At 35.4% G+C, this 26,205-nt stretch overlaps 1 protein-coding gene across 1 annotated transcript in view; it reads left to right on the top strand.

Annotated features, from left to right (window-relative positions):
* LOC127850877 (uncharacterized) overlaps positions 1–26,205 on the top strand; it is a 141,139-nt gene that overhangs the window by 58,072 nt on the left and 56,862 nt on the right. The window contains exons 14-21 of the mRNA XM_052384267.1: positions 1,337–1,467; positions 1,740–1,804; positions 10,646–10,772; positions 12,559–12,673; positions 15,778–15,902; positions 21,065–21,126; positions 22,676–22,805; positions 23,211–23,319. Of these exons, the coding sequence (XP_052240227.1) occupies positions 1,337–1,467; positions 1,740–1,804; positions 10,646–10,772; positions 12,559–12,673; positions 15,778–15,902; positions 21,065–21,126; positions 22,676–22,805; positions 23,211–23,319 (864 nt within the window). The remainder of the gene's footprint in view (positions 1–1,336; positions 1,468–1,739; positions 1,805–10,645; positions 10,773–12,558; positions 12,674–15,777; positions 15,903–21,064; positions 21,127–22,675; positions 22,806–23,210; positions 23,320–26,205) is intronic.

The following is a 26,205-nucleotide window of genomic DNA, read 5'->3' as shown; positions in this document are numbered from 1 at the left end:
CGTGCGTCACGTGGTAGCATAATTTTTTTTCTTTTTGCATAGGTGAAGCGTTTTATTTTTGATAAATTGTGGGGTAAGTGTGAAGTTTTGCTAGCCCTGAAAACGTTTGAACATATTCGTCATACATCATATAAAATTAAAGCGCGATGACCTCAAATTAAAAGATCTAAGCGGTTAGATCAAAATCTCACGAGAAACGCGAGATAGTTGATCTAATTTACATAATAGAAACACATCTATTAACCTGAGATTCAAAGATCTATGCACAAACATACTGGATCTTGACGAACGCGTTGGTGAGTTTGAAAAACACACTTATTGAATAGCGGTTCATAGGGCCAACGATCAACAAGAATGCATACGCTTCAGGCATGGATAAACTATAAATTGATAGCTCAAGAAGACTAACATAAAATCAATATCTTCATTCGCTAATATATTTAATTTTAATATTTCAAAGTAAACGAACAAGTACGCGAAGTGTTATTTCAAAAGTCGCGAATAAATATATATCGGTCTATTTCGAACAGCATTTTATATAATCAAAGTTCAACTTCAATGTAATGCCATAAGTCATCTTTACGCCCTCGCGGAAATTATACCAGAAGTTGTATAGATATAAATATGATGCACAATAACCGATAACATTCTACACAGCGTGTGTTTTGAAGCAGTAGTCAACAAACACTGCGCCATAGAAGGTTTACACTTGGTGTATGATTCCTTTAGTTAATGCAGTAAATGAATCGAATACGTTTTTAATAACCGCATCGTGCTCTGTTATAAACTCCCGTTAATATTTTTATGAACTGCAGGTGTGTTTTTGTCATTAGATATTGAACAATATTAAATTGATGGATTAGTATTTATATATATGTGCGCTTTAACGAAGTTATATAATTCAACTTTGGAATGTTACGTTTTTATTGCCTACACTCATTTAAAAGTATAATAAATTCGATTATAGTCAACTGGACGTATTATTATTACAGATTTCACCCTATTTACTTTGATCCGAATCGGCATGAAAGCGTTTATAACTTCAAGGCTGGCTCTCTGGAATATAATTTCAATTCCTGGTCAAGTTTATAGAATTGATTTATTTGCAGAATTCATTTCATGATACCATTATTATACTTTTTGAGTGTTGAAGTTCCCGAAATACTTTACTTTTAAGGTTAAATTTGATTTTGTTTATGCGTAGATAAGGCCCAAAACTGTTATTTCAGTCCAATGCCTAATAAAATACTTCAAACCTGTATGCTAATAAAAGCAAGCACATATGGGATTGGTCCTTTAAAAGTGATCACATACATGTTCACCATGACCGTTGCAGATTCCCTTACGAGCCACTTGAAGAAGTGGTTCCAAACCCACACGCCTATAGATGAGATGGATGATATGGTGAAAGCCGTACTGTCCGATAATGTCCGCCAAGTGCGGAAGCTACTTCGGCGTGTCAAGAAGGTATATATAAAACTTACATTTTACAAACCACCCAACCTAACACCCTTCTAACCATAACATTAATTTACTTTGGGCAATAATTCTGAACGACGTAAAACATTTTGTTTGTTTTCGATAACACATTATATATACTATAAATGTTAATGTAACGAAAAAATGTCGTGCAAACAATATGACTTCCTAATATTACATAATTGCGATGTAAACGTCTAAGAACTTAAGGGATATAAAAATATGGTTTTCATAACTTGTATAAACATTACCGATTGCAGAATAAAGAAATGTTCGGCGTGGACAAAGAAGGCTTCTTGTTTGTCGTGGATGTCAATGGCAAAAGGTATGAACATTTATATTTGTTCTGGCATTTTCGCTTATCAATTCGCTCTCATCTATGACATATAATGTTGTGTTGTACACACCAATATTATATCTTAGCGCTGTTGTGCAATGCAAAGGATTAGCCTTTTGGATCGCATTTTGTTCCTGCGAGTCGTTAAGCGTTAGTCGTCCGTCAACTTTCCATTCAAACGGCATATGCGCCTTCATCGCTTGGTAAAATTTAACGAAACATCACAGTAATAGTGTTTGGGTGACCCTCTTTAAAAAAAATTAGTTTTAGTGTGTTCCGGTTCGCTGCATTTATAGTTCACAAAAGCTAAAAATAGATATATCATTTTTAAACTGTAAACCTCTTTTTATCTGAAACAGCAAGGGTCATGAATGAGATAATTGGTGTTTTACATCGTATATGGGATGTTCTTCTTAATTTGTTCAAATTACGCCTCAGACTACAAACAAACTGGCAGTCACGCAGGGATCATATGATTTATATTAAGTTATATAGTTAACCACTCATACAATCAACTACTTTGGGTCAGGGGTTTAATATAAGGAATTTAATAGTTTATATTGGTCACGTACTTATTTTATTGAATTATCCTCATAGGGTAAAAACTGACCACGCCCATGTGGTCGCATGATTTATATAGACGAATATAGTACATAACTGAAAATCTTTTTCTCTTCAACCTCAATGGTAAGGGTTTTTTATTTGGTTTGTTACATACATGTATCATATCGGTCCACTTCTTAGTTTATTCAAATTGTGCCCTATGGGTCAAAACTGGTCAGCCATAGGATGTAAAATGTTTTTATAAGGTTATAAAAAACATAAAAACTCTTCGTTATAGTATGCATTGAAAATAAAAGTGACAATAACTCTAAACGGGTTCAGCCGAGCCAGGATAATACACATTTTATTCGTATAATATTATTAAATTATATCCAAAACTCAGAAACACTTCATAATCGAGTTCGATTGAGTATCTTTTTAAAGCCAACACACTTGCGTCCGTGTTTGACACACACAGCTGAAATATGTATTAAGCACACATGCACGTGAATTAAGTCACCTGTTTAGTATGAAATGCAAAAACATAAATAAAATATCGAGCGCTTACGCTTGTTTAATTCTTGCATAAATAACTGATTCATGCCTTAAAGGCTCATACAAGGTGACAAATCCAATTATTATGCATATAAACTGGTCTTATTTTTACCGGATTTCAGTTACTCTTGCATAAAGAAGTATGATAACACAGCTTAATTGCAACGTTGTCAAGAATTATGGAAGAAATACCCGTTTCATAATTGGAAGAAATGTTTACAACTTTGCAACTAACGTGGTGTGTAGCCTCAAAGAGGAGACGTATGCTAAAAAAAGCCGAAAGAGTATTCAATTTTAATTCTATTTTAAACAACTTTTTACCAGCAGAAAGTAACTTATTAGATTAATACAAACGTTTAAACCATTTAGAAGACCTACTTTTTAAGTGATACCGGAAAACGTTGAAAATCAACGCTATATTTTGGTGACCTGGGTCATCGGAACGCTTGAGTAAACAGCGATGCAAATAAACTGATTGTTTGCAAACACAATTGACTTGGAGGGCACTGTATATTTGGCTCAAAACTAGTTGTATTGCTCTTTTTATATGGTTATGTACAAAAGCATATATATTTTGTTTGTTGATAACCTTTACAAATAAAAACTGCAAAATATTAAAAAATTGGTAATAATTACGGATCGTCACCTTCCATGAGCCTTTAAATGTAAAAAATGGCAGATAATCACTAAATTTTAAGCGTTGTATTACTATCAACAATATATATTTTTTAATAACGACTCAGTTCGTAGCCTTAAAGTAACGCATGTAAGAAAAAGTTGTCCGTCAAGCTTTGTGTATACAGGGTTGTATAAAGATCGTGTGTTCATAGTCAGCAGTCAAATGGGAAAAATGTGTCCAACCATAACATCAGAGTACGTTTTGGTATCCATGATATATGTTTTTATATTTAATAGTATTGTAAATTAAGAATTGTTTATTGCATTATTCTTGCAAGAATTTGATCTTTAAAAATAATGCATAACGTATCCATTTGATTGTGTTTTGCCTTCATTTATGAACAACACAAACAATTCATTAAGAAAAGTATGCAGCATTATATGTATGCATTAAAACCTAGAACGATTTAAGTTTCCTTGCTAAAGTATGTTTATTACATTTATGAAAGAAAATCATTTATCATCGGCATTTCATTCTCATTTAAAGTTATTGAAAATGTTTATAAATGCAATTGTTGTTTTTTGAAACACATTTTATTTTAAGATTGCAAACATATACATATAACATATCAAACATAACACAATATTGTAATTCAATCAGAGATGAATAAATTGCATATGCAACACATATAAAGTTATATATATTATAAAAGTCATGACATACACATGATTTGTATTATTACAGTGAACATGTGTTTAACTTTACTGGACGTGTGTAAACAAGTATGAAAACGCATAATTTGAAGCAAACGTATATTGTTTTGCTACATTAATATTGTAATTAAACTATTATACAAGATCGTGTATGTACAGTTTCCTGTGTATACTGCAGTCCTAAGGGCAAACCTAAAATTGTGGTGATATAACTGTGTTACACGCACTATTGCATTTTTGTTTAATATTACATAACAGTGCAAGAAGAGAAAGATTAATGTCAACAGATCTTTAAAGTAAGCATACTTAGTGTATAATAAAACGACGGCTTCATGTTGAAATTATGAGAAATAAAATATTGTGAATCTGTGTAATTAGAACAAACATTTTGGGGTTATATGCCAAGATGTCAGATAATAAAAAACGTATTTCATACTTGATTTAGGAGGACGATTAGGCATTTATTATTTAATAAACTTAAAACTAAATGAAACATATGTTTGTTGTTTTCCTAGTAACTACTTTTTCCAAACATTTAAATGAAGTTTCCAATAACACGAAACATAAATAAAGAAGACACATAACAAGTAAAAGCTGAACAGTGTGCGTAGTTTAAACTGTTACTTCAATAAACTGACATAAATAAATTATTTTTTCGATTTAAAACAATCTATAGAAATATACTTTTAAGTAGATCTACCTGAAATATCTTTAATGACCGACATATTTAAGTTCTTAACTCCGTGGTTTAGTCGTTTGAAGGCATGTAAAGTCAACAGCGTCTGACGACACGTTTTAAGTATAATTTGTAACTCTGTCGTTGTTGTTGTGAAATACAAATGTGGGCTTAACTAACGAAACAATTGAACTTCTGGAATTATTTTACTTTAAATAAAAGTTCAGATTCACAAGCTAATCAATGTGGGAATTAAATTTGAATCACGAATCGACCGTCCGTCTCTCACGCATATAAACCGGGTTGAATTTGCATACATGCTCATAAAAATATTGGCAATGCACATTATACACCATTTCAAATACGAGAGATATAAACCAATATCTCACCTCTTACAAAAATGACATAATCCGATTGGTTTAGAGCGTTCACGTGCCTATGGTGTATTTTCCATACACACCGAGTAATTTCCTTACATCCCGAGTAATCGATAAATTATTCAAAATTATCATATAATCCAAATATTTAAACTTTAACATCGATCTTTCGTCACTACAAGACAGTGCATGTTTATTAATTTACCCGTAGACATGTAAAAATAAGCCCTACAGGTTTGTAAATTGTTTTTAGTTTTTCGAGTGGATTATGCGACTATTTGACTGTACGAATACAAACATAAAGTCACATAAAGTCAACTAGGCATTGACGGAGAAATGTCGAGTGTGGCGTAGTTTGCATACCCAACAAATAACGAACGAAAGGCGCACAACTTTTGAATATATTTTGTGTGTGTTTGTATACATTAAATCAAATACTAGTATAAGTTTTTATAACAAAAGACAAGGTTTAAACTGTCTTATTATTTTCACTAGTGTATTGTTCGTACTACCATGTTATGCATAGGCCATCGGTCACTTGCCTTAAAGGGACGGTCAACCACGAATGACGAAAAAAGAAAAGTTCTGAAATACCGTATTAGTTTATGTTGATTAAAATATCACGACTTGTATATTACATTACTTGAAAATTGTTCATATTTTCAGTATATTTGGTAATAAAATTTCGCGATGTGAATTCGAAAGTACATCGCGAAAATAGGTTACATTACGATATACACACTATAAATAACGCAAGTTGATTGATCATTTTACATATATAATATATATACAATTCTGTACGCATGCACAATTTGCATTCCTGGGTTTACCACGTGACGAATATGACCAATCTACTTGCGTTATTTATAGTTAACTAGTAGTTACCTGGTAGACATACGCAGTAAACTTTATTCCCGAATATACTGAAAATATGAAATTTTAACATCATTTTTCAAGAAATGTAATATACCAGTCGTGATATTTTAATCAATATAAACTAATAATTGTAAAAAAAATACGGTATTTTACAACTTTTCTTTTCTTCGTCGTTGTGGTTGACCGTCCCTTTCAGAAAAAGACTATCGGACAGGAACGTTACTGGATGTATCGGGAAAACGGAAGTCGAGAAACATTATCAGCAGAAGAATACTTTTATTTAAACACACCAACTTGTGTTTTATTTAAGGCAAGTGACTAATAGCTGAAAGGCTAATAAAAAATCGACATAACCATGCAAATGATTAAAGCAACGGTTTACGTCTTGGGACGGCATATAAAAACTAATGTTTGAACCGCTTAAATTACGCATCTGATCTCACACTTCTTCGCTCTCTCTCATCTTCGCCTGTGGTCCCATCCGGGACATAGGCCACCAACCTGCTTCCTCTAGGCGTCTCGGTTCTGGGCGAGTCTCTCCAGCTGCCCCCATGTTTGGCCCATCTGCTTAGCATGTGCATCCAGGTCACGGCTTTTCCGTTGGGAGTTCCATGTGAGGGATTGCATTGGATGCAGGCTTGCGAAGGGTGTGGCCCATCTACCCCCAACGTCTCTGAAGGATGTCTTCTTCAACTGGCTGCTGGTTTGTTCTTCTCTATAATTCTTTGTTGGAGATTTTGTCTGGCCAGCGGATCTTGAGGATCTTCCTGAGTCAGGTGTTGATGAAGACCTGCATTTGGTGGTGACAGTACTTCTCCAGGTTTCTGCTCCATATAGGAGTGGCGGATTCACAATGGTATTGAAGAGCCTAATCTTGGTGGTGATGCCACTTGCGCTGGATCCACAGATGTTCTTCAGCTGATAGAAGGCTGCTCGTGCTTATCAATGCGGGTTCTGACATCTGCATCAGTCTCTTCCTGGTTGTCCAGAATGCTGCCGAGATAGATGAAGCTGTCTACCTCCTCAAGCGCCTCGACCTGGACTGAGATGGGTGTGTTTTGTATGCGTTTGGTCCTGAACTTCTTGCTCTTCCCTCAGTTGATGGTGAGGCCCAGTCTAGCTGAGTTTTCCGCTACCATGTTTTTTCTGCATCTGTTGTAGGGTGTGGGAGAGAAGAGCCAAATCATTGGCAAAGTCGAGGTCTTCCAGATGTTTCCAGAGTGTCCACTGAATTTCATCCCGCTTCTGCTCCGTTGATGTCTTCATTACCCAGTCTATGGCAAGCAGGAACAGGAAAGTTGAGGGTAAACAAACTTGCCTCACACCAGTTCTCACGTCAAAGGCATCTGTGAGCTGTCTGCTATGAAAAAATTCTGCAGGTCATTCCCTCATAAGACTTCCTGATGATGTTGGTGATCTTTTATAGCACTCCGAAGTGCCTCAGAAGTCTCCAGAGGGACTCCCGGTCAACGCTGTCGAATGCCTTTTCATAGTCAATAAAGTTGACATACAACGGCAAATTCCACTCCAGGGATTGTTTCAGAATGATGCGCAGGGTTGCGATCTGATCCGTGCACGATCTCTCCTTTCGGAAGCCTGCTAGTTGGCCACGGAGATGCGGGTCTACTGCGTGTTTTATTCTGTTCAGCAGGATGAGATTAAACACCTTTGCTAGGATGGGCAACAGTGTGATTACTCGGTAGTTGGAGCAGGAACTGAGGGCGCCTTTTTTTGGAAGCTTGATGAGGTAACCCGCTTTCCACTCAGTTGGGATTTCTTCTTCCCATATCTTGCTGAAGAGCGGTTGTAGAAGCTCCACACTGGTCTCCACGTCAGCCTAAAGCGCTTCTGCTGGTATGCTGTCAGGTCTTGCAGATTTGCCGTTCTTCAGTTGCTTGATGGCGCTGCTGATCTCTTCCTTTGTGGGAGTGCAGCATTTGATTGGCAGATCGCTTGTAGCTGGCAGAATCTCCGGTGGACTCACAGGGGCTGGCCTGTTGAAATACTCCAGGAAGTGCTCAATCCACCTCTTCTTCTGCCCTTCATCATCTGGTATTACTCCTCCATTTTTGTCCCTTATTGGCCTCTCTGGCTTGGCAAACTTTCCTGCTAATCTCTTGGTAATGGAGTACATATTTTGTTCTGATAGGCTGCCTCTTCCGCTTCTGTTGCAAGCGTCTCAGGGTAGTTCCTCTTGTCTTCTCTAATACTTCGCTTGACGCTCTTATTTGCTTCGGTGTAGACTTCTTGTGCTTTCACTCATGCGGCTCGTGTTCTGCTGGTGTTTACACTTGCCTTCTTTTCTCGTCTTTCCGCAACTTTCTGAAGCGTCTCTGCTGATATCCACTCCTTGTGGTTGTAAGACTTGGAGCCCAGTACTTCTTGGCATGTTGAAGTCACTGTTTTTTTCACGTTCTGCCACTTCTGCTCTATCGTCCCTTCTTCAAGCAGCTGCTCTAGGGCCTGGAAATTGTTGGAGAGAGTGACCTTAAACTCTTCTTGCTTCCAGGTGTATTTCCGACTGGCAATGTTGTACCGTTGGCGTTGGTTGAGCCCATGTCCAACTCTTTTTCAGCTCAAGTTTCAATCGGGCGAAAAGGAGATGATGGTCCGAAGCCACGTCTGCTCCTCGCTTGACACGTACATCCTGAAGAAAGCGACGAAACGTCCTTGCGATGCACAAGTGGTCAATCTGGTTCTCCGTTGACAGGTCTTTGACACCCAAGTTGTCTTGTGTATCCTGTTGTGATGGAAAACACTTCCTCCGATGACCAGGTTACTTGTGGCACACTGGTCGGCGAATCTCTCTCCGTTGTCGTTCATCTCGCCTAACCCTTGCTTTCCCATGATCTCATCATGTCCTCGGCTGTCATTGCCGATCTTGGCGTTAAAGTCATCCATTAGAATGACGATGTTTCTCTTTGGTCTGTCTTGTATGATGGTTTACAGTCTATTGTAGAAGTTGTCCTTCACATCCTCTTTATTGTCGTTTGTTGGGGCGTAGCACTTGATTATGTCCAAGTTGATCCTCTTTTTCAATGTAAGGAAAAAGGCCGTCATGAACCGAGGTCCGTATGCCTCCCACCCGATAAGCGCTCTCTGTGCCGACTTGAAAAGCATCAGGGCTACTCCCTGGGTGTGTCCTGCCTGCATCCTCCTGCTCATGCCCCGAGAACAACAGCAATTCACCGGAAGTCAGTCGCTTCTGCACAGAGCCAGTTCATCTTGATTAACTGATCCCGAGGATGGTGAGGTTGAACTTCCTCATCTATGCGGACACTTGTCTTCCCGGTCTCATACATGGTTCGGACATTCCATGTACCGATGGTGGTAGTGATCCTGGTGGAGATGATGGTCTTCGGCATGATGGCTTCCAGTTGACACTGGCTTTCACCGTCCGGCGTCATACGTCCTCCAGCTGGAGGTTCACCTTCTCCCATGTCCGTGATGTCTGTTGTTATTCTGTTTGGCGTTTCTGTAGCAATAAGGTTTCAGCAGGGTATAGTAGCTAGCCCTACGCCCATCCATCTTCCTTTTTTAGCGCGGGCTTGGGACCGTCCTTGGCGGAGTTCGATCTCACACTTAGCAAAACCGTAATAACTAACAAAAAGGCTTTACACATGTTTCACTCACATTTAAAAAAAACGCTATACTGCTATCATTCTCTGAAGACAAAATAAAAGCAACGTATTCTTGTATTAACGTCTAACCGCTATTCAATATTTGAGACAGTAGAAGCTATTATATTACTTGTGCATAGAACAAATGACAGTGTTACTTTTCACAATTCAAGGTCAATTCTAAAACCAAGTCGTATAATGACAAGGAATATACATATAACTTAGAGCATGATTACAAGGATTACGGTCGCAATAAGATGAACCTTAGTGATCACATACTCAGGTTAATTTCAAGTCCAAATGGTGTATATGATGAACTGTGTAACCACTATGTTGCCATAGAAAGTATTTATTATCGGGCGTATGGGTTTTACAATAGATATGTGGTCTTTTGCCTGTGTGTATTTAATACCATTCAGAAACGATTAAACAAAGCATTATATATACGAATCGGTTATCGAAAATGATGTGTGGACTGGTATAATAAACAGAAAACCATGCATTAATCTAATAGTTTGTTTTATAAGTTTTTTTCTCTTTACAAACAATGAGTGTACTTGTAGGATTAGTATGAAGTCTGCATGTTTTCTAACTAAAATAGTAAATTCTGATTGTTTTAACGTGTATGAACATAAATGTATATTGTTAGCATGTTTTGGTCTTAATGCCGAATATGTCATTGGGAAGCGCAATAGAATATGTAAATATTTGTGCGCTATATCAATGCTATGTATTTGTATTGTATTTGTACTCTCAATAGTAAATGAAGCGGTCCCGCTTTTTTGAATGTTTGAATCCTCATCTGTTCAAAAAGCTTTAAAATATAAATATAAAGGAAATGTTGTTTTAGGATTTTTAATGTTGTTGGTGGTTCAATTTCGCCGCCTTTTGTCGATGGAGACATCGTTATGATCTGCAGCAATGAACATACACTGAAGGATCTACAAAATGGACAGTGGAGAACAGGCATGGATCGGGTGCGTTGTTCGTATTGTATTATTCGAATTTTGTTTATTTCGTATCGACGAAAATAAAAAGTAACCTACACGTTACAAGTGGTACTTTCCTTATTGGCAAAAGTGTAACCAAAGTCGAATACATTTGAATAGAAGCAAGTGTGCGGGTGTATTCAAATACCTGTTTTTCTCCCAATGTAGTTATATGTATATTTTTATGTATGTTAATGTTTATTTTTTTACCGCCATATAAGTTTATATAAATTCCTTATATAAATATGTGACGATATTAAAGTTCACCGCCAATACATTTGCTAATTATGGGATTTTGTAATAAGTGGGTAAAAATTATCATAATATTTAGACGACGTATTGCATGCAATACTTAAATGTCAAGGTCAGAGTGGAAAAACAGAAACGTTTCGCATATTTTAAATATGGATATTCATATATAAATAATCAATGTTCATGTTTAGTCATACATTATGGGTTTTCAAAATCAGTTGACACAAATATTAATCATATCAAGATAATACTATTCCATGTCAATCGCTTCAATGTCAAGCTCTCAATTTACAAGTTAAGTATTTTCATGCTCATCATATTGATGTATCGAGGGTGGATTGCCGTTTTTGGTTGGTTGCTTTTTTGCAAATGATGGCCAATGCCTCAATGAGCATTAACATTTTGGCACCGTATTTATTTGTTATAGTAACACTAGACATGTAACATGACTACCAATGCAACATTTATGTCTGACATGTGTCTAGTTGTGTAAACATATTATCATGTTCTTTATTTGGCAGGTAAATTTGTTATCAGTTTGTTTTATCAATTGTACCTTTGTATGACCTGTATATAATACATCTTAACGTATATGCACAGTTTTTCCTTCTTGCTTAAGTAAACATAATTTAGCATAAATCTAACTCGAATAGCCTTTATGTTTATAAATATTAATTATAAATAATTAAATTCATTTAATGTATATTGACTAAGTTGAGAAATTTTCAATTTTAAAGGTTCTTTGATAAAAAACGTTAGGTAACAATTGGACTGAATAAATACCGGATATTTGTTGGATTAAGTGGAATATCGATTTTTATTCACGGGTAATCATAGAAAATGAGTTAACGAGTGGCGCAGCCACAAGTGAATATATACTTTTTCTATGATCACTAGTGAATTAAAATTGATATTCAACCAAATGGCAACATATTTTCTTTTTTATGCTTACAAATGATTATTTTTGTATTTGTGCCATTCCGGACAATATAATACTCATTGGGCGCCTCAAAATGTTATAACATGACTGTTCAAGGGAAGCTTAGCCGTATGTTTGTATAAACATACAATGCAGGGTGGTTGCCCTTGGTAAAATTGGGGTCACAATGGGGAAACCAAAGACATCTTAAAATAGTTCCGGTACAAAAAGACAATTTTCGATAATTTTCCCTGTTATTTTTCACTGTTTTAATCAGTGAAATACTAGTTTTTTATTCACTGATATTTCTCTATCACCATCACAAAGCATGGAATAAATATAAAACATTTTATAAAACCAACACATCAGCCGAAAACATTATATATTTCAAGAGTTTGCGGTCCAGGTGCACTTCATTTTTCAAGTAACGTGTTAAATTGACAATATAAAAATACAAGTGCCTGTATTAGCAGGGATTTTGACTAATCTTACTACGGCTGGGTTTAATATTCACAATACAATATCAGCAGAAAAACTATATAGTTAAGATTAAACTGTATAACAATGTCCTCGCATATTAAAATAATGTTCAATTTCTTACAGACGATCGGTAAAATTGGCACAGTAATGGAAGTGCACAACAATATTGAAATGCGGATCAAAGTATGCGGTGTTGAGTGGTGGTACAGACCACAGGTCGTTGGTCTGGTATCCCTAGGTAAGTAGCGTGTTGATGCTAATACATTTTTGTCTTCTAATTAAAAACTTTGAATACTCAGTTTGACGCTGACAACATTTTGTTGTGGTTGGTTGCCAATGATGTTGATTTGATCTCAAAAGAATCGAACACCTTTTGGGATATTTTACTTGCAACGTCCAATCTTCATTACTCAACCATCTTCTTCGATCTGAAGCTTTATGTTGCACTGTGGATAAAATAAATCACCCAGCACTCGATCAAATTTGTATGCATGCGCTTTTATATAAAGTTAAAAGTTCTGATGATTTGGCACATATGATACTGATAATGTGTATATTGTGAGGTTAAAATACAGTATTGGATATTTTGTGTCTTATGTTAGTGGGTATCAAACGTCAATGCAATACTTGTTTATGAATAGATATTTTATAGTATTGCATTTTAATTTCATTGGTTAAACTATAAGGTGGTACGTGTGTCGAATGATCTAGTAACCAAAACCAAATAATGTAAAATGCTTTTCTACAACAAAACACTTTGGCAATATTTTGACCATGTTACACTATTAAAAAAAAGAAAACTGAACACGATACATAAATAAATTGAACATACTAAACATGCGTACATGTTTTGTAACCTAAATACGTTTACACGATTATCCCTTAATCGATTTTAAATAGTGTTTTTAAAAGTGTTGTCTGCATCTAGTAATCTTAATATTAAAGTGCACTTTAATTTGACAATACGTTTCGATTATAAAGATACATTTATTTGAATTGTAGGGTAAATTATGCCATAAATTAAAGAAATAAAAACGACACATACATAATTGCGTTTTGCGTATTTTGTTTAACTTACTTTTTTAAATGTATTTGAAATTTAAGACACTCCCACATATTAAAACGCTGGACCATATTCATAAACAAGAAAGGAAGCATTTTGAAAGTAATAAAAAGTACGCCAAAAAGGGCTCATGAATGGTTCATCGAACACTCGAGACTCATCGGCGCATCAGTCGACTATATTCTTAACCGATCAATTTGTTCGTGTAAAAAACCAACACGGCTTAGGAGTTTTCATTAGGTGATATAATTAAAGGTTCTTCGTCACATATGATGAATATAAAATGAACAAAGCAAACTGTGAGCTATCCTCAGGAATTAAATAATCGTCAAATTCAGTTAATACAGAACTGTGTAATAATATTACAAATATATATGTAACGACTGACTGGGGGAAATTCCGTCTATGAAAGACAAGGACGTATGAATATGTGATTGAGTAATTGGCTGTTTCCCGTTTATGACACCAACTGTTATTCCTATATCTCACAAAACGTAATTGTATCATTGGTATTTAATTGATATTATATTTATTTGATTTCTCTTTAACTTGTAATCTATTGGAAGTATATCGCACATATGTAATACCATTTGACTATTACAAGAGTATTTTTAATAAACCTGAAGTTGATGCTCTAATCGCCACGTCAGAATCAAAATATGATCACTTTGTTATCATCAAGAACGTGTAATGTGTTAGAAAGTTGATTTCGAAACTGAAATTGGATGTTTTTTTACGCCAACGTGAACATTAAAAAGGGGTTGTGCATAGGGGAAAAGCGTCTTAAGACCCTTTCGAAAATGGCGTAATATAAGGCCTTAGAATGACTAGACTATGATGCTTCGAATTTGTATAATGTGTCAGCAATTTTAAATTAAAATGTGGTATAAAATATCTAATCTTTCCGAGAATTGAATCTTTATTTTTTATAATTGTTAATTTCTTAACCTATCACGAATAAGCATAAAGGTCAAACTCACTATAAACGTTCTTCAAATTCAAATGCATTATAAAAGTTTAAATCAACTGTAAAGCTTATAATAACTGTTATTAACTTTAAATCTTTCCACGTATATGTATTATGTGATTGTACAGATTCATATAAATATCAGAAATAGCCTACTTGAAGTGGTATTTGTATGTCCCCTAGTCTATACTGGGGGAAATATTTTTTGACCTGTCTGTTTGTTGGTTTGTTTGTTGGTTTGTTTGTTGGTTTGTTTGCGTCAAACTTTAACATCGGCCATAACTTTTGCAATATTGAAGATAGCAATTTGATATTTAGAATGCACGTGTATCTCGTGGAGCTGCACATTTTGGATGGTGAAAAGGTCATCCTTCAAGATCAAAGGTCAAATATATGGGGGGACATAGTGTTTCACAAACACATCTTGTTTATATTAAAAATACCGAAGGTTTCTATATCTGAAAATTAAAAAAACAAACATTAACATGATGTGTCAACGCGAAATTTAGACAAGACGCGTGTTACAAAATGCGGATTATTTTTGTCGAGTACTTACACCTTTGACGAGCACGCTAAATTTGCTAAAATAAATCAAATCATTCATTTCCAAATTAAATAATTCAAACAATTACACTGTTAGTGGGCTTTATATCAAAGTGTATGAAACACTTATATACTGGATCGCATTACTTTTAAAGACGATTTAAAAATGAAACTTTCGGCATCATCCAAAACCTGGTAAGACAAATAAATGTGCAAACAGTCAGACGAACGCACAAAATGATTTTACACTTTTAAACATGCAAGCACTTCTTTAAATAAATATTCAAAAATTCATCATGTTGACAGGTTTGTATAGTTAAAACGTCATTATTGTAAGCAATATGATTTTGATGTTTTGAAAGTTGCTTGTATACTTCTGCGTCAGGTTAAGATTGGTGTTAACACATAACAACTCATGTGTCTGTGAATGAAGGTCATAAGGACACACCAAAATGGAATTCCAATAACACTGTATATACAAACCATAAGGTGCGACTGCACATGCCTGTATCAACGTAATTCGCAGAAATGTAGTTAAAACTTGTGCGTTTAATTCGAATTCAATGAATACGTTAACAAGTACGAATGTATGTATGTATAAACGTATAAAAATACTAAGTGAACAGTAAGAAATATCTTAGAGAACAGCTACAATTATGCAATAATCATAGGAATTTTTTAAATTGTATTTCAAAGTTAAGCTTCAACACATGCATATAATCAGCTTCATTTCTGATAAAGATTGACCGAGCAGAATTATTGATTTCAGAGCGTTTGACCATGCGGCTGAAGAAGAGCTTAAAAAATGTCCAGCCTGAAAATGACACACTGTTAAATGCCGTGATGTCAGGAGATGCCAGAAGTGTGGGCAAACAACTGAGTAGTTCTCTTAGGGTAACATATATATTTATTACCATATCAAATTATTTGTTGTTTTTAGGGCCAATTTCAAGGTTCAAATTCGATGTCGAAAAGTACATGTGGCTGTCACAATTTGTCTATGCGAACTTTCTCAAAACTACCTTAGCGCAAATCTCCACGCGAAGTTGTTATTCCTTGCTCTCAAATACAATCTCTGCCATCACAAGAAAATTCTTTCAGATTTGGTAGCATTTTATTTTATTGGTTTAAGTATTATATTACAAAAAGTAGTATCATTTTAGTTTACATTTTGAAAAAAGTGTATAAGTTTAGGTTCATAATAAAAAAATACCTAAATTTAGAAAAGCAAAAAAAACAAACGTTTAAGTATTTACCACGTGGCTAGGCTATCATCACGTGGTTCGTTATGAAAGCATGGATTTGATCCAGATTTTCCGCTTCCCGTCAAATGTCTGCGCGGACGTTGCCTTAGCGCCCAAAGTAACATAACGCTCCTTCAGCGCCTCTGATTCTCTACCGCAACTGGTGGCTAACTCAAAGCGGTTGCACACTACGATAAAACCATAATTTTCACTTTAGCTTAAGGTGAATTCATTGGGCTTGTAATGCTCTCTAAACCTGGACTAAGAAAGCTTTTCAAGTTTAATACGCACGAAATAACGCGTTTTGTAATGTCTGCGATTTATGTTTATGAAGTTATTCTTTAAACATGTAACCTAAACGTAAATAAATAGTGTAAATCCATGTGTCGTATTTCATATATTGAGTACCGTATTCGTTTATTTATTCAGTGTTTTGTTGTTGTTGTTGTTTTTGTTTGTTGTTTTGTAAAGTGTTTATTTTTACGTTTCTTTGTTTTCGGACATTCAAAGACAATTAGTTTTATAGGGCAGATGCTCGCTTGCTTATACCGTGATACTTTTTATCCTAAAATATTATACGAGCGTGTGCAAGGGGGAAGAATGGCGCGAAGTATTTGCTGAACCATTCATGGCGGTTGGCAGGTTGCATGTTGGCTTCAATTTACAGTATTCTGTTATACTTAGCAACCCTTAGCAACAACAGAACTCAAAGTTTATGGTAACCATACATACACTACGTCTAGCGCGATTTATGCCATCCACCACTCATCACCGTGATTAAGCCCAGAGTGGAAAATTACTATCTCACCGTTGAACACGATGCTTTCGCCGTGGCGAATTGCGGTGTCAGTCGCGGTGCCGGACAGTCGCTTCTACGATGTTTTGACAGGGCAGACAGTCGCTCCTGCGATGTTTTGACAGGGCGGACAGTCGCTCCTACATTATTTTGCCAACCCGGACAATCGCTCCTACATTATTCATTATTTTGTCAACCCGGACAATCGCTCCTACATTATTTTGCCAACCCGGACAATCGCTCCTACATTATTTTGTCAACCCGGACAATCGCTCCTACATTATTTTGTCAACCCGGACAATCGCTCCTACATTATTTTTCCAACCCGGACAATCGCTCATACATTATTTTGTCAACCCGGACAGTCGCGCCTACATTAGTTTGTAGTATACGCCGATCAAAGGCTAACACCTATAATTAACCGACAATTAAAATTGCCGACTTTTGCCAGAAAAAGTCGTTACGAATCCTGCAAGGGTTCGTTGATAACAGATCTCAGTGTAAGTCGACATATTAAAATAATTTTAATGTTATTATGCCCATTCGTTGTGTAAAAAATATAGTAAACATTTTACGATTAAAGTGAGACTGCACGATTTTGTCAAATATTTATGAATTTATATAAAATGGGTAAAAAACTCATTATACATATATTTCAATATAAATTAAAATAAAAGTTTAGAAAAACATGTGTCGAAAAATTGTCTTTGTGTTATTGTAACATATACATATAACATTTTATCAATATATTACAATTCAACACATATAAAAATTGTGCAGTATACTGGACGCCTGTCTTCGTCGAGACGTGCGCCCGAATCCGGAGAAGGTTGTCGCCGACTTTGAAATCGGGATACACAACGCATTGAGGTCGGTTACTCCATCTGTTCGCATCCAAGGCTGTTTTAACCACCAGGCCCAGACATCCAGGCCGAGGGACTGGCAAGTATCTACAGGGAGGATGAGGAAATCCGTCACTCCTGTGTCATGTTAGACGGCCTTCCGACTGAGCAAGGGCGAATCGGTGGAGAAACGCGTACGAAAGAAGACGGTGAGCCACAAACAGACACTGAAGGCCTTGAGCGAACATTATTTGGCTGGAACCATGTCGATGTTGGAGTTCCTGCAGAGTGTTGGGCACCGAATTCGTATTGGCCACTAGGATATGTTACGAATAATTCGAGCGTGATTATAGTTTGCGTTTCATGCTTCAGGTTGTGTTTCAATTGTTTCTGCATGAAGTTTCCATTGTTGTTCTTAATTAAAGATTTGTATTTTATTAACCTTTCGAAAACCCTTGCTCGTTTGTGTACATATTTAGCTCGCCAACAATTATATACAAACATGTTACATGTACATGTAATTTGATATCAGACTATTTTTGTGATTTCCTGTTACATGTGATTTTTTGTTACATGTATTGGATCGAATAAATGTACATGTACAAATTCGAGACATCCGCAGTAAGTATTCAATTCCGCGATATTTTAATATCATAGTCGTGCGAAAAGATCATTGTCATGTTGGCGAGTAACTATTTGTATACCTGTTCTTTGTTCAATAACAAGTTCATTTTGAAACATACACTGTATGTAAAATAACGTAAAAAAAGAAACCGTAATATTATGGTAAATATTGATTTACTTATTGTGTTACAATAATGTTGTGCATTGAGCAAATACAATGTATATCAAATTTATAAAGTTTCGATAAGAAGTGTTGTTAAGAAATCGCGGTCAATTTAACGAGTCAATATTTCACATTTAGCTTTTTAAAAACTGTTTTACTTTTTTATTTCAGAAACGACCAAGAATATGGTTTTCGGAAAATAACGAACATAGTAACAACGCGGACGAGTTTTTTTATTATTAATATTATAAACATGCATTTAACTACTGATTATGTTATAAATATATGATTTTGTTATACATGTATATGCATGTCTATTAATTGTACATGTGCCGTATTACAATACGAATAAAACGCTTGTTTTCTTACGAAATAATGATGGAGAATGTGATGTCTTCATCCATTTACTATATCGAATAAAATGGATAATTTGATGTATACATGAATTTACTATATCGAATAAAATGGAGAATTTGTTGTTTACATCCATTTACACATAACAAAACAGATGGTATTTGAACGCATCCTCTCAATTCTGTCGGAAATTTTAACAAAAACAAACGATTCTTTAAATAAACAACAAGTAAATCTTCACGCAGAAACTGTAGAAACAAAACATAAAGTACATCACGCTCGATGTACGACATGTCGAATTATTCTGGAACGAGGGTAAACAATAAAAAATAATGACGATTGTTAACAATCAAGTTACAATGTACATACAAATGTAACAAGACATTATAGAACTTTGCAAAAATTATACGATCTGCAATATCGAAATATACATGTACATTCACATTTACCTGTATTTCACCGTGAACCACCGATTTCCCGATAACGCCCGCGGTGTTCAGCCACTGTCGACGCGATCAATCATGATGGAAACACCTTCAGATCGCGGTGATTTTCCACGCTCACGAAAAATTGTCCACGGTGGGAGTGTGGCAGAAATCGCGCGAGACGTAGTGTACGTCTGTTATTCGAGTTGCATATTACAGTGTATTAAAGGGTAGTTTGTTTTTCAAATATATGATGAAATCCCTTTTATGCGAAAACAGAACAATAATTATGTGTAGTGTTCAACAATCAATATATATAAAGGCTCTTCTGCCTTTACGGTCAATTGGGGCGCGCAAAGGGAAAAGTACTTAATATATAAGAGTAACGTAACATCCGATTTCATGGTTTTAAGTTTGCACGCGATTATCATACGGTTGACTCATGACTCCTTTCCGTATGGGGTAGATTCATGTTTAGAGGACACTTCCTTGAAAACGAGGATGTCGTCGATGCGTAAAGTGTCCTCCCTGAAGAGACGTACTGCATTTGATCCTGTTCAATATAATTTTGAGAGAACAGATCTACTAAATACATTATATTCAGTTGTTCATGTTTTATTCTTTGAGTACATAACTTTGACCTGATTGAAAAAGAGTTGATGTTTGTTTTACATAGATGTGTAATGCTACATATCTGCGTCGCCTCGAATATAATTTTTGTTGACTGAACGGTACGCAATAAGTTGTTGTTTTTTTTTTTAAACTTTTACATCTAAAATGATGACTGAGTATTGTCCAAAGTGCATAAGTGCGAAGCGGCTGTACATTAACACACTTAATGATTTGGATACGTTTATGGGACTTTTAATACTTGCCATAATGATGTTTAGAACCTAATAACAGTCAGAGTATTGTTTGTCCGTTTTGATTCCTATTACACTCAAGTATTATCTGTATTTTTTATGCATTGGAAACAACACGTTTTAGTTGGTGAAATAAAGAGGAGCATCACACATTTTCAAGGAATTGAAATGGCCATATATGGTATATATTTATTACAAACCGGCAACAATAACCATGTGAATTATAACTGACGGAGAAAGGCACTAATAAAGACTTGTATTCTAGACATTGTTCATGAACATGTTTGTCAGTTGAGCGGGTCGAAATATCTTGCCCAGCGTTAACACAGTATTAAACGTCGATTTTCAACTACATTTGACATTTATATACTATTACGTTATCAATGTCAACAAACAAACAGCGATTTCTGGCGTGCCATAGATAATTCATATTATTAAAATCCATGTTCAGTGCCCCGAAAGTTCATATTGATGTTACTAAAATAAAATACAATAATTTTTCAAGTAAAATTCATTAAGTCAAGAAAAATATAAACACGGGGCAAATTCATATAATACATATACTTACACGTGTATGCAATTCAAACAATACATTAAATGTTTGCGATGACGTAAACTATGAAGCTTAATCATTGACACTCATGCATTAAAATAAGAAATGATGTCATTGTGAATTGATTTAAAACAGTGTATGAATAATTAATAATGGACCTCTCATATTGACAATACCCAAATATGATTCCAGGCCCAGGTGGTGTTCGGTCTCGACGAAGGTGACATATTTGGCATTGATGTCAGCGGACAAAGGTACTCTCAATGTGAAATCTTGAACGCGAAATTCTATGTAGCATATTCTTTATTCTATGACTTGCTTTTGTCGAAACTGGCATCATTATCTTAAACATTAATACCTATATGTTTGTTTTAATAGTGTGCATTAAAAATGTAAAATGTCTAAACATAGACATCTGCACATATATTCATGCGATTTATCTCATATTATTTGACATTTTCATAAGCTTTTACATGCATATGCGATATGAAAACAATATTCAATTCATCTTTGAAGTCATGTCACACGATAACCCATGTACATTCAAGAAGACCTCTATACAAATGCATGTGGCCGCACAAATTATGGGGAAAACTCACTAAGTGTTACATAATATCCATACCACTGGCTGCAGGTGGATACACCTGTTGTTTTGAATTGAACTTTTTGTTGGGACAAGAGCGCGTTTTTTATTACTATTCAACGATTTCTAAGAACGAGTTGCATTTAATATGTTCATACCGCCCACTTTAGGCAGGAGGCTATATTGTAAGTAATACGCCCCGCATATTTGCCTGTCTGTCGGTCGGTCCATCTTTCCCGAAACTTGGCCTGACTTTATTTACATTAACGGATTTAAACAACAATTTGAAACAACTGTTAACCTGTATTTCACTGTGTGTTGTACACATGACATTCATTGTTACTTTTCAATATATAATAGACGATGTATTTACGGTTTTAAATACATTGATAAACTAGTCACTGTTACGTGAGATGTGACGCAAATGACAGGTGATGCGGTCGAAATTAGGACATAATTAACAAATTAGGCTTATGTGCTCTAACACTTCACCAGGTATTGAACAGTTATACACTAATTTGTTAAAACCATTAACCTATATCAGGCAGTGTGCCCCGCGCAAGCACTACATAGTTACATTTAAGGTAGACTTTGACTCGTCCTCGGTCGTTTTGTCCGCTATATATATGTTCAATGCACTGAACGAGTTTAAATAAAATTATGTTTTAAATGGCTTGTAAGTTTGATAACATATTGGACAATCTTAAAATAAATAAACTATTATATCCATTTCTTTGCTGTGCAAACGGGTCTGTCGCGCACAAGAACAATATGGTTATCGTTACGGTCAATGACATCCTAATAGGTGGAAGGTTATATTACACCAGATCAAAAAATGTTTGTTTGCTTCATACCTTCACCATGTCTTAAATATTTGAAACTAATATGTGTTATACAGTCGAACACTATAACCGCACATCCTACTGTAAAATATCATACATAGCGATTAAATATTGATCGTTACAGTTGCAGTTGTATGCTTGGGCTAAATTGGTACGTGGTGATATGAATCGAACAAAAATATCTGACCATGCTACCCAATAATCTCAATAAATATAACCAAACCAGTTTTGTAAGTAAGAGATATATTGTGCATCTGCTGTTACTTTGACATACCGTGGCATTCACTAGTACATCGGATTTATATCTTGTACAATAAACTTGATATACAGGTTTGCATTTTAGTATTAAGTTATCGCCCATTGACATATTTTATGAAGGCACACTATCGATGTAGAAGGAAAACATGTTTCTCCAACTTACAAAAAAGGAGACTTGGTGCAGATCTGCAACGATCCAACTAGGCTAAAGAACCTACAAGACAAGCTATGGCAGGATGGAATGAAAGAGGTTGGGATTTTATAATAATGTGTCCGCAAACTAAAACCATTTTCTACTACTGTTTAAAATGAATCCGTACCAGCATCCATGTACCTAGTATAGTTGTTCAAATATTTGACAAAACGCAAGGATCGTAATAACAAATATCCCTTTATACGTTATCGAATTGTAATGAACAATGTAACTCATACGTTTAAATAGCAAATTGAGAGTTTATAAAAGGGTGTTTGTGTGTGAGTGAGAGAGTGTTTTGGGGTTGCGTGTGCGTTTGCGCGCGTGTTAGGGGGTGAGTATGTGTATGCGTTGCACGCGTGTGTTTTTGTGTGTTTGTAGAGATTTGTACTGAGGACCATTTGCCACACATACACACAATATTTTTTTTATTGATGAACTCATGAAATTTTGTATTTTCAGACAGTCGATAGAATCGGTTTAGTTAAAGAAGTTGAAACGAATCATGACCTGCGTGTTGGCAACTGGCCCTGGAAATACAGACCATATGCTGTTAAACAGGTGTCTCTCGGTTAGTATTTTTAGATGTTGAATAGTATTTGAAAATGCCACTATTGTGTGTGTGAAAGATGTACAAAAAAGACAACCTTAGTAGTAGAGGGGAAACTAGGCTTCTGGGACAGAACCGTTTCCCTTCCGTTTTCCTTCCGTGTCCCAGGAAATTCTATATATAAATGTATAGGTAAATAATATCTTTTTCAAGATATTATATATCCTTCCGTGTCCCGGGAAATTCTATATATAAATGTATAGGTGAATAATATCTTTTTCGAGATATTATATATTTCAGAAAGGTCAAGCTCGGGTAGCATCCCATTCGCGAACGCGGCCGCTCGAGGACTTTTGACCACTACCATTATTCGTGAAGGCCTTTGAAAATATTGTGTTTATATGTTTAATTTCAAAGTCTTGGTAAACAATGTCGTTTGGTTTGATCATTCCGAGTAAGAAGGCCGTGGTAATAGCACCTTTGCGATATTTTGTCTCCTTCATATCACACTCTAATTTTAACACGTATTTGTCAATCAACCTAAGTTGATCCCGTTTTTTAACGTTCACCCACTGTTTCATTGACTCTTTAATGGTTGCTTCCAGCTTTTCAAACTCATTGTTTTTAGTCCAGAGCATTTGATTAAGTTCATCATGCATTTGGACGCTGTATGTTATTAGGATTTTGAATGTTCCCTTTTCTTTAACGAGTGTTGACGTTCCATCGTCATTGTCAATTATCATACCACATTTTCCAAACCCTAGAAGCTCCAAATACCTCTTATTTTCCTTATCAGTTTCACGCTTACTACATTCTAGAAAAATCAGATAAAATCTCATTTTTTATATTAAGGGTGATTTAGTTAAATTAGTTTGATAAAGCATACATTTGCATATATTGAATACCAATTTCCTCAGTAGATATACTTGAGCGTATAGTAAGTCTATAAAATGTAAAATCATCAATAGTTGTAGAAGGTGGAATAGAAAAATACGTAACAGCAGAACTAGTACCATACAGCTTATCCTTAGAGTGAAGAAGAGTACGTCATTCTCTAGCATTTTTGCTACCTTCAAATTCCCATTTTGTAATAGTTTTACTCTTTAAAGCCATTAACGCCACTTTCCATATTTTTACGGACTCAGGACATTCAATTTCAAGACTTCCCGAACCCGGAGTAGCCCACCCATTATCAGTAAGATTGTTAAAAGCGTGGTATGGTTGAAATGTATCCCCCAGTATAGAACTTGCAGAAACACGAAACCCAGTTACACTAACATTTCCTTCCAAAATAGGAATATATCCACTTAAACATGGAACACTTATGTTTTCTTTAGCTTCACTAATATGCGTATCAACATAATGTTTAGTTGCAGCATCTTGATCAGTAGAAGGATCACCAACACCGCTTATTTTGTTAGAACTCATTTCTAGTATACCAGTTAAAGTACCACCTGCTAATGGAAGATGCTTATCAACATAACTTTTAGTTGCAGCATCCTGAGCATTAATAGGATTCAATACATTGATTAGATTGTGAGAATCCATATTAATATTTTCAGCAGCTGCATTTTTACCATCTCGTCTTAAAAACGTATTAATGGCTTGTGATAATGTAACCCCTCCTGAAATCACTCTTTGCGACGATCCGACGTTTGTTTTACCAAATATGTTTACAGACATTTTTATATACACATTTTTTTAATACAATGAGTTTATCACATGTTGTAAGCTTACGCTCTCACATTGTTTAAGAATGTAAAGACATAGGTGACCACAAAATACCTCACCATCCGTTTGTACTCTTTCGCTATTATAATACACAGGTTTGTTTAAATAGCTAACTAGTTCTTGGGGAGGGGTTAAACCATAACTATCAAAATAATATTTACGCTGATTGTTTTTGATCCACGCAGTCCAATGTGTGCCATTTCCTTGTGAGTCCCCCAAATTTAAAATTCCGCATTCTACCCTTTTAGGTTGTTTAGGAAGTTCATCACGTAGGTAGACACCCCTAAAGTTTGTAATCTTTATTTTTTAGCAGCATCTATCAACTGAAAATTGGATAGAGGTTCGTTTGGTAATACAACCCCTTCAACACTAATATATTTAACGGTATTAAAACTCATTGTATATATTATTGTTTTGCGTTCATTCGCTCGTTTAGATAGGTTACAAGTTCAAGAGGTGGCTCTAAAGAAAAAGTGTCAAAGTATATTTTTTCATGACCGTTTTTTATCCACGCAGTCCAGTGTGTACCCGGCATATTTGGATGACGTGGATAGTTGTCACGTACATACCTTACTCTAACATTTGCTTGTTTTATTTGCTTAGCAGCATCTATAAGCTGTGATGTGGAAGAGAACGTACTGTAAATGGGTACGTTGGGTACAACACGTTCTCCCACGCTTTTAAACTGTTTGATTAATTTATTAACGTTTGTCATTATTTTTTATTAAGACTGTAATGTCCATAAGCCATTGTGTTTACGCCGTCTTTTTGTATAATACGCTTATCATCGTTTGCGCTTAGAGCTACTTTGTTAACCGTTTCAGTATACATATCATGCGCGTATGCTCTGATAACGTTCATCGATCTTAGCAATTCTAGGCGAGAAAACAACGTGTTTTTATAATCGTCGTGTGTAATGGTGTTTTCGACAACGCTCTTTTTTACCCCCTTACACTTTTTGTTTTCCTTTTCTTCATACATTTTACACGAATACAGTTTAGCTCTGAGTCCTACTAATTCCTCTATTTGTTTTCCAGCTGCCTCATCTTTGAACATTCCGAGAACCTTTTTGTTCACACCCGTTTTAATTCCGGAGGGGTGATCTTTTGGATACTCACTCGTATCAAACAGTCTTTCAATTTCGTTTGAAATGTCTGCATAAAAATCTTTAGTATT

The sequence above is a fragment of the Dreissena polymorpha genome, chromosome 11 (assembly GCF_020536995.1).
Source record: "Dreissena polymorpha isolate Duluth1 chromosome 11, UMN_Dpol_1.0, whole genome shotgun sequence".
NCBI lineage: Eukaryota > Metazoa > Mollusca > Bivalvia > Myida > Dreissenidae > Dreissena > Dreissena polymorpha.
The sequence above is the reverse complement of the archived record's forward strand: the minus strand, read 5'-3'. Positions and strand labels throughout refer to the sequence as shown.